The sequence below is a fragment of the Microtus oregoni genome, unplaced genomic scaffold (assembly GCF_018167655.1).
Source record: "Microtus oregoni isolate MIOR12 unplaced genomic scaffold, Mior012 000036F_ref0000092, whole genome shotgun sequence".
Classification (NCBI taxonomy): Eukaryota; Metazoa; Chordata; class Mammalia; order Rodentia; family Cricetidae; genus Microtus; species Microtus oregoni.
The window spans coordinates 20,402,088-20,420,308 of record NW_024543095.1 but is presented as its reverse complement, the minus strand read 5'-3'; the positions used below and the strand labels follow the sequence as shown (position 1 = coordinate 20,420,308).

At 45.7% G+C, this 18,221-nt stretch overlaps 1 protein-coding gene across 1 annotated transcript; it reads right to left on the bottom strand.

Moving 5' to 3' along the window:
• Positions 1-2,316: 2,316 nt before the first annotated feature.
• On the bottom strand, positions 2,317-17,425 carry Tars1 (threonyl-tRNA synthetase 1). The gene is made up of 19 exons (XM_041631056.1): positions 17,265-17,425; positions 15,341-15,421; positions 13,887-14,077; positions 12,494-12,617; positions 12,102-12,223; positions 11,580-11,697; positions 11,322-11,386; positions 11,165-11,243; positions 10,325-10,471; positions 9,368-9,466; positions 7,927-8,093; positions 6,121-6,283; positions 5,898-6,035; positions 5,505-5,582; positions 5,283-5,383; positions 5,092-5,196; positions 4,862-4,934; positions 3,660-3,774; positions 2,317-2,821 (listed from the first exon to the last, which is right to left on the bottom strand). The coding sequence occupies exons 1-19, from the start codon at positions 17,316-17,318 to the stop codon at positions 2,673-2,675; spliced, it is 2,169 nt and encodes a 722-aa protein (XP_041486990.1). The 5' UTR covers positions 17,319-17,425; the 3' UTR covers positions 2,317-2,672.
• Between the last annotated feature and the right edge of the window lie 796 nt (positions 17,426-18,221).

The following is an 18,221-nucleotide window of genomic DNA, read 5'->3' as shown; positions in this document are numbered from 1 at the left end:
CCCCGTTGCTGCTTCTCTTCCACTGGTCCAGGCCCCCCTCCTTAGGGTACCTTTTCTGTCAGTCCATTCTCTACAGCCCTTCCGACAGGGTTCTGCTGCCACCGCACTCCTAACACACCCAATGCTCCCTTCTGCCAACTAGGCCTTGAGACTGCAAGTGTTTTGAATTTTTTTTTCTCTTGCCAGATGAGCAAAGATCACTTCCCATCCATTCACTCCCCAGACTAATTCTGTCATTAAAATTTGAGTTCTGAGTGCAACCAAGAGCACTTTTTGCTTGTTGGAAACCACGCTTTGGTTCTGTGGAAGTCGAAGTCAGCACTGAGAAGCATGGAATACATACAGTACAAGAGAAAAGACAATGACACTTTTAGTTTGAGAGGTCCGAGGCCATTGAGAAGATGACTTAGCAAGGGTAACTATTGGGGCAGGAGCAGATGAGAATATCAATACTTTCTTATATGAAACAAAACCGACTTGTCATAACAGTTGCGCATAAGATATAGCACACGCATCTGACAAGCAGCAAGAGGCTCAGAGAAGTTACATTTGCCCAAGGTTGTTCAACCGGAAGTTGCAGTTAGAATATCAATCCACCTTTCTGACCCCACAGATCATATCTGTGAGTCCATATCATAAGCCCAGGAGCTTTAGAATGTTTGGCTTTAAGAGGAAGACATCATTCACAGAGGGACAGTGGCACCCGTGTGCGCTACATTTAAGAAAGTAGAAGGAGCTCACAGTCAGGTGGCTGAGCACATGGAGTGTGAAGAGGCAGCTGGAAATACTCTTAAGTCCTGCGCTTTCCAGAAGCCCAAACACAAGCTAAGACAGACTTGAAAGACATACTCCTTATGGAGGGCCTTGAGCTACACCTGTGCAGTCAAATTAGGAGCAGTTGGGAGTAGAACTCACCAGCAGGGAGTGGATCTAATTCTTCCTACTTCATATAGTACTTTTCTCACACAGGACTGACCTCCTAACTCTAGGTCTGGAGGAGAGGCTAGGTTAAGCAGGACTTGCAAGCAAAGTGAGTGTTGGGCGAAAGGTCTGTAAATGATTGGCTGGCACTGGATATCACGAGATGAGACAGAGGCAGGAGATGCTCAGAGATGGAATTAAAAGACTAAACTTCTGTGAGATCCAACAGCACAGAAAAATAGGAGGATGTTCAATCCTGTTAATTCAAAACAATCTCAAGAAGACAGAAAAAGTGGTCATCTTTAATGAAACTGAGTATGTAAACTGGGGACCACAATCAGAAATCTGGCCATAGTAATTTAATCAAATGATGAATTCTCTTACGCCCCTCTACCTCCCTCCAGAGTTAGGTGCTAGGTAGCCCAGACAAGTTCATCAGGTCCATCGCATGATCTAAGTGCCTTGTTTTCGGGATCTCACTGCTGCCCACATGGGCCTCAAGCTTGTGGGGTCCTCCTGCCCTTCCCTGTACCTGGGACCACGCCTGCGCATGTACCACTGCACACAGCTGACCCCCGCTCCTCTACTTGGTCACTATATTAATCAATACACGCTTTTCGTTCTCGCAGCCACTTCAAGACCGCCAGAAGTCAGCCAGACTGCTTTCTATGCAAAACGTAAGGCAGCAAGACCAGCAGGGAAAGGACAAATTCCTTCCCTTCACCACATCTCCCACACCAGATAGTAAACACGCAGACTCGATCCAGTCTGTCAGACTTAGACAAGTGGGTAAGCGGCCATAAGCAGTAATCGAATGGAGGGGATTATGCTATGGAGTCACATGTGGATCTAAACTAATAAGTGCAAGTGTCCTTACTATATATTAGAATCCTAGACATTGGTGGTTGCTTCTGGTTGAGTTCAGGTCTATGAATAATTATATCAAGTAAGTGTATGTAAAACCTGAGAACACCGAAGAAATTAAATGTCAACGGTTCCATTAGTAAATCTGTATTCTCTTGGCAGAGCTAAAACTGTACCAACAACACATACTTAGAGCATACAAAAATAAGAAATAAAAATTTAAAAATGTCCACATAGGGGCTTCTACTTTTATGTCATTGGTCAGATCTATCTCCAGAGTGCTCTTGGGCACACCAGCTCTCTAGTTATTTCTCAGCTACGTTGAAGCTCTCTACCCAGAAAGAAATAAGTGTCATCGCAAACAGAAGTGCTCACCTCATCCCGGTTGGGATCGGCACACGCTGTGACCTGTGACCTGCCCTCCCACACACTCTCAAGAGCCGCTCCAGCACTGCCTGCTGGACACTGAGACACACAATCTGACCCAGGTGCTTCCACAGAAACACGAGGATTGCCAGGTCTTGATATCTGTAGTAGGAAATTTTAATTTTTAACACCATAATTCAATCCTGGCTGTTCTTTAAGCACATTTTTAAATTCTTTATTTTTAATTGATTGAATTCATACAAAATAAGCCTGTTAAATTGAAACATGTCTCTCCCATTTTTCCATTGCTGAGACATTTAATGAATAAAACAATTTTAACAATTCTTTTATTGATGTCCATCTAACACATTCTCTAAGACTTGTCCAGATCAAAACGACTGATTCATGCAGACTGCAGAACTATTCCACGTTCATGATAAACCCACGTTTCCCAGTGTACAAGGTTACACGATGGAGCACTGGTCCTCCTTGAGGCTGAGCCAGTGCTGGCCACGTTCCTGTTAAAATTCCTCCTCTGCCTGCTTGCTGCGGGACCGCTTGAGCTGCTGCAGCCGCTCCACCGTCTCCTCGACGGTGCGCTCCCCGTGGACCTTGTTGTCTCTGGTGCGGATGTTCACCGTGCCGCTGGCTTTCTCCTTCTCACCAACAACTAGAACATAAGACACAGACTCTGGGGTTTGTCTGGACAGCAGAAATCACCCCGGAACTGAAGATACACTCAGATGGGCAGGTGACCATGTCCATTAGGGTTATAAAAGTTTGTAGTTAAAAAAGGACCTACAAACTTTTAAGTTCCTAAAACTTTCATCCTGAGTCATTAAATCCAGCAAACTTAATAAAAAAAAAAAAGGATATAACAGCAATTCCATGAAGGCAGACATTCTGTGAACAACCCTTTGGAAGTTTTCTAATCTTTAAACTTCCTTGCTAGCGAACAGAGCACACTGAATATTGAGAATCATGCTTACAGGAGCCTAGCACATGCTGGGTCCAATTCCCAGGACCACAGAAAAGTAAGAAAAACCAAAGAGGGAACTGTGGGGTTTGAATGAGAATGTGTTTGAATGCATACTTCCCAGTTAGTGAAACTTTAGGAAGGCTTAGGAGATGTGGCCTTGGAGATGTATCACCAGGGGTTGCCTCTGATCTTTGAAAAGTCCACCCCAGGCCCAGTCTTTCTCCCTCCCTCCCTCCCTCCCTCCCTCCCCTGGGCCTGTGGGTCAGGCGCAGACTCTGAGCTGTTGCCCCAGCCATGCCTGCCTAACTGCTGCTCCCTGCCATGACGGTCATGGACCCACCCTCTCAAACTGTAAGCCCCCAATTAACGGCTTTCTTTTCTGAGTTGCCCCAGTCATGGCGCCTCCTCACACTAACAGAACAGTGACTACGGCAGGAAGTGAGGTCATGCATAACCAAGATCCACTGAGCTCAAGTCTTGAGATCTCAGTGGCTTTCCCTGCACCACCGGTGGGAACTGCGCTTCTTACCCAGGATGAAGTTATACTGTGCCAGCTGGGCATTTCTGATCTTCTTATTCAAGGTGCAGCCTGGATCCAGGTCCGTGTCCGCCATGAACTTGGCATCATGGAATTGTTGCTGCACCTAGTAACAATTTGGAGTCAAATGAGAATCAGTTTATTCTGTTACAGAATTTAACGTATTTCATGACTTTATTTATGGAAGGAAATGCTAATATAAATACTGAAGTTGCCAACACAAAACGATGACTTGATTTACATTTTGGAGCTGGGGGTGCAACACAGCTGTAGTGCTCAACATGCATGAGTTTGATCCCCAGCATTCGAACAGAGAGGGACATTTCCTCTTATAAAATAAATATTTTAAAAAACAAGTTCGTATTGTTAACCTTGTTCAGCAAGCACTTTAAGCCTCTGAGCCGTCCTGCCACAGCTTACCCACCCTACTGTTTTTAAGACAGTCTCCTTCTATCATCCAGGCTGGTCTCAAACCTGTGCACTCCTGTTTCACCCACCCGGCTACTGGGGTACAGGCTCACCACCACACCCGCTACTGGGATGCAGGCTCACCACCACACCCAGCTACTGGGGTGCAGGCTCACCACCACACCCGGCCTTTTTCCTGACTGACAGCTAAGCATGTACAGTCTTTACAGCATGGAGCAATCACCACAACAGAACAGACTGTTCTTTCAGGTGCAAAGTTCACAGGACTGTTCACATGTTTGCTAGAGGGGCAGACACTGCCTTGCCGCTGTGAGATGAGAAGAATTTCAAGCCACTGAGGAAAGTTGCATCAGCAAATGAACAAATCAGCAAATATCAGGCACCTCAGTGGGACACGCAATTCTAATGTAATAATACAGCTTAGGCTGTGTTTGCTAATTCATTTCTTTATAACATCACACTAAAATATAGCTGAAACACTACGTGAATACATGTGGTCACGGAACCATTAAGGAAAAGCTCTAAAGGACAACATCTCTGATGTAGCGAGCCCTTGATCTGACAAGAATCCACGGCTCACCAACCTGAAAGCTTAAAAACACAGTCACCGGGATGGGTGTGCTGGTGCACGCTGGCAACCCAACCACTCAGGGACTAGGACAGGAAGCTGAGACCCAGGCCATCGGGGACTATACAATAAGAATCCCAAGGCAAAAAGCTTAAAAACAGCCTTAGAGGTAAAGCAGACCCTACTTAAGGATTACCTTCTGGGCATATTCATCACATGTTGGCCCCACGGGAACAACCATGACCTGGCGAGGAGAGAGCCAGAAAGGCCTGCGGAAGAAACGACGGCAGTGAGTGACTCATCCTAAAACCCGGGCCAGAGTCTGGCTCCCTCTAGTGCGCGCTCGTCATTGGCCTCCTTCCCCATTCCGTGAACGGCAGACGTTCCACCCGCACAATTTAATGGGAACAAACAGAAGGGCCTCACCATTTGCCCCCGTAGTTTTCTGTGAGGATGGCAATCATCCTTTCCACCGACCCCAGGATGGCTCGGTGAACGATCACAGGCCTTGTCTTGTCATCACCGTCGTGGCTACAGAAAAGAGGGATTTGTTGTATCTTATTATTTATGTTGTCCTCTGTACAGCCTGAAGCTCAGAGCAGATACCAGAAGCTCACCTTACGTAAGTAAGATTAAATCTGATGGGCAACTGGAAATCCAGCTGGATGGTTGCACACTGGTGGTAGCGGCCGATTGCATCTTTGATCTGTATGTCAATCTGAAAAGCAAACATTTGAGTTATAATAAGAGGCTTTTAATTTTGTTTCCCATTTAAAGGGATGCTTCTTTACCCACAACTAAAGGGGATTCACGCTACCCGAATATTCTAGGGGACTGACCTTTGGGCCATAGAAAGCTCCGTCACCAGGATTCAGCTCCCACTTCTCGCCAAACTCATTCAAACTGTTTTCAAGTTGCTACAAAGCAGAAACAATTTGACATTTTATTCATCCGCAATGTTCCTTCCACTTAATTTAGATGTAAAAGTCTCCAGGCTGCTTTCCTGACCCTGCTGTCTGCTGTGTAACTGTGTTGGGCTAAGGGCATCCTCCTATTGAACCAAAGGCCCCTTTAAAGCTACGCCTTGGTAACTGACCAAGTATGAAAACATCCAGCAACTCTGAAGCACCTGAAGACCATCCAGAAAATCAGCCCACTTCAACACCAGAAACACTGCCATTTTCTTTTGCTTATAGCCACTTAAGACTTCCTGGGGGGAAAAAATCACTTACTTTCTCGGCTTGGTTCCATATTTCAATATCTCCAAGGAATTTTTCTGGGCGAGTAGAAAGATTCAATTTAAATGAAAATCCAAAGACATTATATACTGTGCGAAGAAAATCCAAACAACCTTTGATTTCATCCTCAATCTTAAGGAAGAAAAAAAAAAGCAGTTAATTTTTCTCACTGTTAAATTTGTCTGTCAAGAGGATTTTTCCCCACAGGGCATTATACCTGGTCCATGGCACAGAATATGTGCGCATCATCCTGCTGGAATCTTCGGACCCGCGTGAGTCCTGTAAGAGCCCCGGAGAGCTCATTCCTGTGAAGCACGCCAAAATCAGCCAACCGCAGAGGCAGCTCTCGCCAGGACCTTGGCCGATGATCGAACATAAGGCTGAAGGAGAAAGCAAAGCAAAAGCCATGGATAACTGCACACGGTGAAGGACGCAGTCCTGCAGCAGAGGGCTTGCCTAGCACTTGTGAGGCCTCGGGAGAATCAAGTAACAGCAAAGAGAACAACTTAAAATATTCACAAGAAAAAAACTTCCTCAAATATTATTTAGTAACATGAAAGGCTGTCAAAAAGTCGCTGATTCTAGTTTGCCACAACCAACATTTCTTTCAAGGTCCAAGCTTCACATGGCAACAGAAGCACTTGCATGAATATAAAATGACAAGTGGCTTACAGTGCAATTAACTGTGGCTAAGAGAGAATAAAGAGATGTAGTCCCAGGGCTTTAGGCCAAATCCTCGTGCTCAGCACTTCCACTAATATGAACACTATATTCAAATAACGCGAAGGTTTAATGAAAGGCTCATAATGAAGAAATATTTTTAGTTGCATACAAATTACTTCTACACTGGAAATCAGGACCAGACCTGCTCTAGTCAAATGCAAAGTGCTTCGGAAACTGAACACTGTTTCTCTGATGTGTAAGACCCCATTTCTGAAAGGTGTTATCCTCTCAGCGGCTCCTTCTGAATCCCCTTCCTCCGGAGCTGCACACATGGACAGACTATCTACATGTGTGTCACTCTTGGGCCTCCCAGAAGTCACTCTTCACCCCCCTTTCACAATTCGAGGCAGAGACACAGGGAAGGATTTCCCAAGAATATTAACTCATCAGCAATGGGTTCTGCTCAAACGCATTTTCTTTCCACAGGAGGAAGAAAAGGTAGGAACACTGGTCTCCCGCTCCACCCCACATTCAGCCCCCTCTGCAGTCTTCTCTGCCTGTTGGCTGCTATAACCCCAGGACCACCCCTGAATGTCTATAAAGGGTGGGATCTAATCGGCGTGAAATGTTGTATTCCAGTCTTCTTCTGATCTCTGATTTTCCTGTTGTTGTTAGCAGATGCACTGGGCTTCCTCTGACACTTTCAAACTAGGAGAGCCTCATGTTTTGTTCTTGGTCACATCCCCTCCGCCCTCACCCGCCTCCCCTCAGACCTCTTTCCTCTCTGCTTCCACGGCACAGATATTCTATGACCCGTATGTTCTCCCCTGCCTCCCCTAAGACCTCTTTTCTCTCTGCTTCCACGGCACAGATATGCTATGACCCGTATGTTCTCCCCTGCCTCCCCTAAGACCTCTTTCCTCTCTGCTTCCACGGCACAGATATGCTATGACCCGTATGTTCTCCTCTGGCTCCCCTCAGACCTCTTTCCTCTCTGCTTCCACAGCACAGATATGCTATGACCCGTATGTTCTCCCCTGGCTCCCCTCAGACCTCTTTCCTCTCTTGGTCTCCTTTCTACACTGGCATCTGTCAAAGACGCCACAGGAATCTGGAACAAAGAGCTCTAAACAGCAATGCCATGCACAGCTGCAGGATGGAGAGACGGCTCGAGGGTTAAGAGCCATGCTGCTCTTCACAGCACTCGGGTGCAATTCCTGCACCCACAGGGGGCAGCTCACAACCACTAACCCCAGCAGCTCCGGCACCTTCATCCAGGCTCTCAAGAACCCATAGACTCAGTGCAGACACACAGAGGTAAATTCACTCAAAAGAAAGAAAACACAAAGCTGCTCGATACCAGTGTCCCGGACAGTTCATGGGCTTCAGGGCGAACAGCTCCTTCTCCACCTCAAAGGAGAACATGTTCTCGCTGTAGTGCTGCCAGTGGCCAGAGGTCATCCAGAGGCGGCTATTGAAGATGTTGGGGGTCACGACCTCCTGGAATCCTCTTCTCCTGTATTCGCTCTGTTAGAGCAGAACACACACACAGGGAAGTCAATGGAGGGAGAAAAGAACTACAAAGCAATTTAATACTACAGAGTGAAACCACAGGCACTTATATCATGACTCAGAAGTTCCATCTGGATGTAGTGCACCAAAACTCAGAAATACAAATGCCTTGGCATGGCTAGCTGGGCAGGAGCACAGAACGTGTGTCACTGGGCATTGGTAAGTGCACAAGCTACTGTGGGAGGAAGAGGCTCTCCACAGCGGTCATGGACGACTACAGCATGGGACAAGTGGACACAAACAAGCCAGGAGTATGTTATCTAATACACATACACAAGACCTACATGTGAGCTGAGGGACACACAAGCACAAAATACGGCAGATGCATATACATGGATGTGTAAAACACATGGGCGAGGAGCCACACCAACCACACAACAGTTTAAAGGGGTCTTAAAAATAAAACAGCATGTACTCATTTTACAAAAACTGTGAACTAATATAGCCCAATGCAAATAAATATGTTAAATCTGGTGGCAAGCAAACCTAACTCTTTTCTTTAAATGTATGCTTGAAATAGTTCATAATTTAAAAAGAAAACACAAATGATCCAAGAGACACAACACACTCCAGGTGAAAGGCCTCAAGCTCAGCAGCTGTTCTCTGCTTCGTGCTGAGCGGGGCTCATCTGCCGTTTCCATGACAAAAATCAAACATTAGAATGATTCTAAATAATTTATGAGACTGTTAACACTAAAAAAGATACATTCGTGTGCATGTGTGTGTGTCCATGTGAATGTGTGCCACCTGAGTGTGGGTACCTATGGTGACCAGAAGAGGGTATCAGATCCCCTGGAGCTGGAGCTATACACGGTTGGGATCTGCAAAACTGGAAGCTGCCATCCAAACTCAGGTCTTCTGAAGAGCAGTAATTACCACTGAGACATCTCTCCAGACGCAACTTCTTAAAAAATTATGTTTATATGTGTGCTTGTGTTTATTGAGTGAATGCTGTGTGTATGCAGGTGCCTGCAGAGGCCAGAAGAGGGCATCAGACCTTTTGGAGCTTAAGGGAGGCACTTGATGTGGGTGCTGGGGAAATGAATTTGGGTCCTTTAGAAGGGCAGCAATCACTCTAACCACTAAACATCTCTGAAGTCAGACTTCAACTTTAAAAAATAATGGATTTTTCCCCTCCGATATAGATTTATCTTTCTTTTAGCAGACCCTAGCTAATAAAATTATCTTATATCCCAACTCTTCAGTAGACAGTAACAAATAAAGCTTACCCTGATAAATTCCATAAGCGTATTGTAAATGTAGGCTCCTTTGGGTAGGAAAAAGCAACTTCCAGGGCTGAGTTCATGGAAGAAATATAGTTCTTGGTCCTGGATAAAAGAGCAGAAAATTGTTTATAAATGATTGGTGTTCCTCAGTTCACAAATCTGCCACTGTGTTCCAAGCTTTGACTGTGCCAATATAAAAGAAAAGAAAACGTCTTTGTTTCTTGGGTACAATTTAACGGTATAGAATTGCATATGATTAACAGCTTAGCGCCAATCAGTCACCTCCCTGACAGTCGTCAGTCCAATCAATGCTAGGAAACAGTGACATGGGACAGAAGTCCCCAGAGCGCTGAGATTTTGCTCTTTGCATTTATATGAACAGCAAGAAAGAAAAAAGAAAAACACCTGATGATGAAAGACAGGAAAGTGGCTAAAAGCCCTTGGGGAGGAACCCGCCCACTGCCAGCTTCCTCATTCCAAGTCATTTATTTCCAGGAGTCAGAGGGCAGACCTAGCAGCCAAGCCAAGTAAACGTCATTTTATAGAGGAAAAAGTTTTAAAGAATCAAATGTAACTCAGACAGGAGGAGGGTCAGAAGCAGCTGGGCAGTAAGGAAAAGACAGCACGGAATCCACTGGTGACCTGCCATATCCCTAGAGAAACAGCTAGACTGATCTCTCAGACTCAGACTCCACAGTGTCACAAGAAACCCATGAGATGGGTTCCCAGTCTACTTCTGCCAGCTCTGAAGTGCTGTTTCCAGGAAGCTGTGGGTCCTCAGCACTGTCCTCAGTCACAGTAACAGACTCTGAATGTTTACAAAGGACACTGTGGACACGACTGGCTCCCAGATCAGGGAACCTGAAATCTAAGACCGTCTTCAAAACCAAACTTAGTGCTGAGTAGGCACAAGTCAAATGAACTGGAGGAAAGCTCAAACTAGACAGCACTGTAACATACCCTTCCAATTTTCCTATGATCTCGGTTCTTGGCTTCCTCTTGGAACTTCTCCCACTCTTTCAGCAGCTTGGGGTCGGGGAATGAAATGCCGTAAATCCTCTGCAGGGTTTCCATGTCTGCCTTGCCTTCCCAGTATGTGGAGGAATTCTAAAAGCAAGGAGCAACGATGACACAACACTTAACTGTAAACATTCCTCATTAATTGTGTATTATCTCTCACAATGGCCTTAAAAAGTAAATCCACACTAATTTCTTTGACAAGGAGACTCCAGACAACACAGTCCTAGTAACATCTCTACCCAGGTGGGTGGACTCATTCCACAGCAGAGTCCTCTGCTTGCTTTGATTAAGAAGGCGCTTTCCCCGGATCACAGCCCCATGAACACTACTCCAGCACAGGGCTCCTCCCCCAAAACCACTGTCAAAGCAGAGAGGAAGCCGTGCAAATGATGGAAGGCACCTGCAACTGACATGATTATTCCCAGGACTGGGGACTCGATCATTCCAGCATTTAAGCCGGCCTACAACTGAGAGGATGAGCTGTATGAGAAAGAGCCATTTGGGTGATCACTAGCCAAACCCCAACACCGAGTCTCAAAGCTTTGGAAGCCACGGTGGCCTGTGACTGCTGGATTCTGTGACTCCTTCAAACCCGTCCCCACATGGTAGCCCTGGTTGAGTACTGGGATACAAATGACACATACAATACCCCAGTGAGTACACAGCATTGAAAACAAAACCTGTGACCCTCTGTATACTGATGAGAAACAAGCCGTTAGGAAGGAGGCAGCGATGGAAAGGGAGGCATAAGTACCCTCGACAATCCGCAGCAGGCTTTACCTTGTGTATTTTTAAAGTCTTGATCTTGCCAGTGTGTCTGACATGAGGACCCCGGCAGAGATCTATCAGAGGGCCACATCTAAAGATGAAGGAAAAGGCAGTTTAGCAAAGGCAGAGTAACACACCAGCTGCGTGCAACAGCATTCAATATTCTCACCTGTAGACGGTCGTGGTCGGAGTATTCACCTTCTCGTTCAATATCCGGCACTTGAACTTGTTGTACTGAAAATGAGAAATGAGACGTTACTCTTGTGTTTATCTTGTGTTTATCTCTAAATATGTGGCCGGAGTGTGAGTCAAAGCACACTTTTCAGAGCACCCCAGCACTTCATGTTTTGAAGACGCTCAGTTTTTCCAGAGGTGCACTACTTCAAGGATTGGCTGATAAAACAGAAGTGCTTAAGGCTCAGTTTACCTTAAACATTTCTAGTAATGTCTCCTTTTTCACTTCCAATCTTTCGAAAGTTTGCTTCTCTTTGATGATTTTCTTACACAAAGCTTCCAGAGAAGAGAAGTCATTGCTCGACACTCCCCTGCAGGAGAAAAAAGCCATCTTTCCATATTCCATTTGAATCAATACAGGGATTTTTCCCTACTACTGTGAAATAGAGTCTTGCATCATATACTAGAATTTAATTTATATTTTTCATAAATTATACTTGTAGTCTCACGGGCTTCTAACTCTGCTATTGTGGAGAACTTTCTCACAAGTGACATCTCTCCAAGCTCCATCATAAGGAAAATGAGAGCCCATTTCATCTCCCAACATGCATACTTCCACCAATCCCAGAGATTTCCCTACATGTAACTCTCATTACTTCAACTTCTGTCAGTAACTGGAGCTAGCAGCTATAAATTTGTCGCCTTCATTGACAATGCTTTAAAAGTTACACCTATGTATACTCAGATTTCCCCTTCATCCAGGGCCTTCACTTACCCTTCTTCAAGGTACATATCGTAATAGAACCCATTTTCTATTGGTGGGCCATAACATAAGCATCCACCATAGACTCTTTCCATGGCTTCACCCATTATGTGGGCACTGGAGTGCCAATACACCTGAAAACGGAAAGAAGAAGGGGATGGCGTTAGTCTGGGCAGATACATGATGAGATACTGTTCGACAGACACGAATGGGAACACACCCAAAGCAAGGTTCCCATCGTGAATCGAGGCCCCAAAGGAATAGTGAGATGTCCATAACCAGCTGTGGCCTCCAGGTCACCCCCGAGAACCCCTGATCCACACAAGGACACACTGACACCCCCCCTTCTGCAGCTTGTGGTCAGGCTTTACTGTAAATCCGATAAACGCTAGACAGAAACTTACTGCCTGCGCTTCCTCATCCTCAAACTTGAGAAGCTCCAGAGTACAGTCTGTCTCCAGCGGGCGGTCCAGGTCCCAGACAACTTTGTTCACTTTTGCGACAATGGTGTTGTCGGCCAGGCCTTGACTTCAAACACAAAACAACCCAGGTGGTTATCTGGCAAGACTAGCTATTAAAAACTACCGTTTTTTTCAGAGAGAATGAAACAGTGATGCAGAAACAGAGGCGTCCACATTAAACACTTGCTTCTCAAGCTACCCAGGTGATGTAGGTATTAAATACAGCACAGCACCCCGTGGCTCTACAAATAGAAAATTAGCCAGTAGTATTTTTTACATATTTCAAGTCAGTCTGTGTCAAATTCAAGACGGACTTCACCCCTATTTGGTGAGGGCACATGAGCTTTATATTATACATTCTTCCTACCTGTCTTGCTTTATTCCAACCATTTAAATGTAAGGCTTCTGGCTGCCACCATAGTTCGCTGACAACTGGTCAAAGGTGTGTGGCATTTGACCCTATCCAGATAAAGTGACCACCTATCAATCTGATCAAGAATAAGAAAGTTAGGGCTGGAGAGATGGCAGCCAGTGCTCTTCCAGAGGACTGGAGTTCAATTCCTAGCACCCACATGGCGGCTCCTAACTGCCAGTAACTCCAATTTCAGGGAATCTGACACCTTCACACAGATATGGATGCAGGCAAAACATGAGTAAAATAAATAAAGTAAATACATAAATCATTAAAAAATAAGAATAAGAAGCCGGGCGATGGTGGCGCACGCCTTTAATCCCAGCACTCGGGAGGCAGAGGTAGGCGGATCTCTGTGAGTTCGAGATCAGCCTGGTCTACAGAGCTAGTTCCAGGACAGGCTCCAAAGCCACAGAGAAACCCTGTCTCGAAAAACCAAAAAAAAAAAAATAAGAATAAGATTAAGAAAGCTTTTCCTGTCACTAAGTATGTGAAAAAATGTTATTCATAATTTCTTCTAATCCAATAGGCTTTAAGACTAACTATATACAGTTTTCTTCTTGAATTTATAAACACAGAACATATACCAGTTTGTTTGTTTTTTTAACTTTCCCTGTTATGTGACCTACCTTCATAAATCAGCTCAAAACTGAGACACTTAAGTAAAAGCTGAACACTGTCCTGGCCCTTCAGCAATATGATCCTAATAGAAAAACAAATACGTGGCTTCCTAAGCCTTCAGAAACTAACACTGAGTCTTGACTACAAAGCTCACATCCCCTTGATTTTCAAAGATCTCAATAAGTAAATTAAATGCCTTGAGCTGAAACATAGGAATATTATCAGGATCCACCTGGCGAGACAACAGATGAACACTTAGTTACATTATAAACCACGGAAGGTCAAAGGAGGTGTCCTGCTTACCTAATCCCACACGCAATCTGGTGCGGTGTGGTTTTCCAGGACTCTGCGTCCACCTGCCTGCCATCGGGCAGAGTGACTTTAATTGGCTTGCTATCGTTTGCTGCCTTCTCAGCCAGGAGAGAATCATGTTCTGCTTTTAGCTTGTTATACATATCAAGGCGCCTGTTGATATACTCTGGCCAAGGATTCAACTGTAAACAAACGAACGAAGCGGTAAGTAATCACTAATACTCGCCACACAATTCCATCCAAAGTATAACAAGGAAATGAAGAGACTCGCATATAACTCTTTCCCTGCAAATCTTAAGCTTCACTATCAGCGATTCCTCCCACAATGACACTGGCTTAAAAAGAGCAGGGACAGGAAGAACACAGCTAACACCATCCCACATCACCTGCAAAACCTTTACAAGCAGAAATGGTTCTAAGCTTAATCAGCATTATAGAAGCAGGGTTTGTGTTTTGTTTTTTCTAAGACAGGTCTCACTATGTATCCTAGGTTGGTCTAGAACTCAATTCTCCTCCTCTAGCTCCGAAACACCAGGACTAAGGAAGTGTGTTCATTGCTATTCCAGCTTTATACCCAGCTCTTTAAAGTCCGTTTATTGAGTTACTTCAAAAAAGCTTAGTCTTTTGTGTTCCTACATCCCAGCAGCTTTCCAAGGTCTCCAATAAAACTGCAATGACTAAATGCAAAAAAGCAAAGCACAGTTTATAGGAGTTAAAACTCAAAACCAGCAGAACAACACGCAGAACTGCCTCCTCAAGCAGGAACCAAGTGCATTCTGGGATGGCTTTGAATTGCAGTTCTATGTCACTGAGCCTATGAACTGAATAATTCTCCGGATGGAAGTAAACCAGATCCCAGAAGCAGATCCAAGCAACAAGAAAGAAGTCAAGGAACTGGATTCTATTTGGTTCCTTATGTGCTTACAGAAACCCAGCACGGGGCCCCCATCCCTTAACACCTCATTTAAAGAAAGAGAAGTCAGTGTCCAGTCTTGGCAGCCAGTGACAACCACAGCCCTTCCTCTACACTTCTACCCTTGTGATTCTGTGTAAATCCACCGCGAGGTCATCTTGCAAATACACTTGGCCCTTTGCACTGTCAACTGCCTGCAAACCCTTCTTCCCCCACAGGCTCCTTCTTAATCTTCTCCCTAGGTTTTTCAACCCATGCTACCACACCACCTGCAGTGACCATCAGAATCTTTACACAGGGGCCACCAGGCCTAACATCTGAACTCCATCCCCAGAAGGAAAAGTGGAGAAGGAATGCCTGCAAGTTGTTAGCTTCCACATGTGTGACATGCTATGGATACACGCATTCTCTCTCTCTCTCTCTCTCTCTCTCTCTCTCTCTCTCTCTCTCCTCATCGAGGTTAAGTCTGGGACAGTTCCCTGTTCCCCATCAGCCTTTGAAACCCAAGCAATGGCGGGGTCACTTATATTACCTCTGCTCGACCTCCGTCTCCACCTCCATCTTTGTTCTTCTTCTTGCCTCCTTCCTTTCGCTTCTCCTCACTGGCATCCACCTAAAGAAGCAGAACAGAAGAGAGGTTCTCATCTTTCAGCCCTATTTGACATCTTTTCCAAAATTGTAGCTATGAAAGCTATACCTAAAGAGAATTTTTTTTTTTAAGGACAATCTTATTTTGAAAGATTGGAAATTCCTTCTCTGGTAAAGACAAGTTAGACAAGTTGCAAGAAAAACAAGCCCTAAAAAAGTAGAAGGCCATTTATCAATGTACACGTCCTCAAAGCTCCTATAACTTTCCCTTCAGACTCGGACCTGTATGAAACACAGAGCAAAAAGAAAGAATGCAACCTACTCAATAAGAGTCACTTCACTGTGAGTGTGTGGGGTGTAATTATCTCCCTACCTACCTAACGGCCCACAGGCTACCTCCAAGGAAACCAAGTGGACTGAGTGACCACGCAATTCCGTTCACTTCTTCTAGGCTGTTTTTGTCTTGTGAACTGGGTGTAATTATGCCCTTCACAACAACCTTGTTGTGAAGACGAAATGTGAAAGGAATAAAGGTTTGAGCCTGTGGGGCTGGGGACAAAAGGACTTGTGGGTTAGGTCTGTATCCCACTGAGTCAGCTTTCCACAATTTACGATACCTGATTATTACAGAGGCAATAATATCACATTTTACAAGTCATTCATTCACCAAATCTCTATCTAATGTTCTACTAGACACCTGCTCAGGGGCTACTATCTTGGCTAACGTCTAGCCTTACATAAATCTTAAGAACCCCGGAGGTCCTGTCCTAACAGGGGTCGGTTTAAGAGTAGGAGGGAAGGACAGCCGGGAAAGAGGCAGAGGGGTAACCAAGCTGAAACGGTAAAATACAATTTTTTAAAGGAAACAACACGAAAATAGAAAAAAAATCTATGTGTAGTCAATACTCAATACCTTAAATTTGTAGTTTAGAATGTATACATAAATATTTTAGTGATCTGTCCAATCAGGATGAACACTCTTCTTCATGAGGGCCTTCGCTCCCCTGGACTATTGAAACAGCCTGTTACATGGCCTCCCCTCTCCTCAAACCTCAGTGCCAGATCAGTTTTGACAATACAATCCTTGCTTAAAATCCTGCATGTGGAGAACACTGATGTCTTCGATTGCTGTATTTCCTGTCTTTTCCAATACAGCTTAGACACAACTCACCCTCTCTGTACCTGGGCAGCCCTGCCCTGCCTGAGTTACCTGACCTCATTTTTTCAAAACCAATAAAACAGTCTGACGGTGCTTCACCTGTAACTCAACTGAGCTGATCACACAAAACTTCGATTTTCCAGTCTGGGGACACCCCACCCCCCGGGGACTCCCACCCCCGTCTCCCCCGTTGCCACCTGCACTGTCTGGCTAAGTGCCAGAACAAATAAATACACGGAACATTTGTTGGCTTTAAGGGGGGGTGGGGGAGACGTGTGTGAAGTTACCTAGGACGCTTCCTGCCCCTGACTAATTTCCAAGCAGTCTGTCAAATGGAGCCATCCAGCCTTCACCATTTGCTTATCATAAAGCACCCAATCTTTGGCAAATTGGATCTGATCTCGGGGACTGGCTTTTCCTTCCTAAACTAGAGCTTTCTGCTCCACAAAGATTTACGATCTTTAAAGTTCTGCCATGTTCTTTCCGCCTATTTAAAAGCACAAAAATACAAGCGTGGGAGTCCAAGCCCCGCATGGTCACTGTCTAGCTCTGAGCAAGTCACTCAGTCTGAGTTCACAGATCTCTTGGACGAGGATGACCCCCGAACCCCTCCTGCCTGCTGGGACTCCCCAATACCAGCAGGTCCTCGCTACTTTCCCGCCGGGCAGAGTCGGCTCCCAGGACACGCCCAGCCACCGCGCCTGCTCACCGGCTTCTCGCCGTCCATCTTCCCCGAAGGGCTGCTGGCCTTCTCCTCCGACATCAAAGGACCGCCGAGAGACAAAACCCGAGAACTAGACCCCAGAGAAGAGCCTGAGCCGGCGGAGAGAACGAGCAATTCGACACTGCGCGTGCGCCACGTGGCCTAGCCGGAACCAGCTGATGCAATGGGGCACCAGGCCCCGTCCTGCTGCCTTGGGCGCGCGGCCAATGGGACACTCACAGAGGCGGGCTCTCCCTTTTCTCAGCCAATAGGATAGCTGGAGGAGTGACGAGCCTTTCTAGGAAATCCCTTAACTCAGTTCCAGACTGCTAGTGGAGCGCGCAAGCGCCCTCCTGCTCATCTGACTTTCTGTCACCTCTAGGGCCTTGGCGGCCACTGTAGCGAATACTAGCGGCTTGGACTGAGTTTCCCTGAAGTAATGGGCAAACTGGATGTGGTCTCTGGCGCTTTAACTTATTTCAGATGCACTCTCCGTGGCCTGTTGGGTGACAAGGACAGTCTGAAGCGGTTACTCAAGTCTTCCTCATAGGAACGGGACCGATTTGGTTTGGGGGACAAGCAAAGTTCCTCAGTCATTCCTCAGTGCATCCCGGAGCTTTTCCAAAGAAGGCACACAAATACAGCCAGCATTTTATTTTAGGAAATAACTTCTGATCCACGTGAAAGTCATTTGTATCTCGGGGGGCTCGAGATTAGCTTCCCCTTATTTAAGGCATCTGTACTTTATAGTTAGACCGCTTGTCCTAATAGCAACCACTACTTGGTTTGTTGTTTGTCTCGCTATTTAATCAGGGATAGCCTCGAACTTGCAATGTAGAACTGACTGATCTGGGAGCCTACTGCGATAGCCACCCTAATTCTGGGATTAAAGGCGTTTGCCACCACCCATGTCCACCCTAAACCACCACCACTACATTTGGCGGAGGAGGGTGGGGAGGCAGG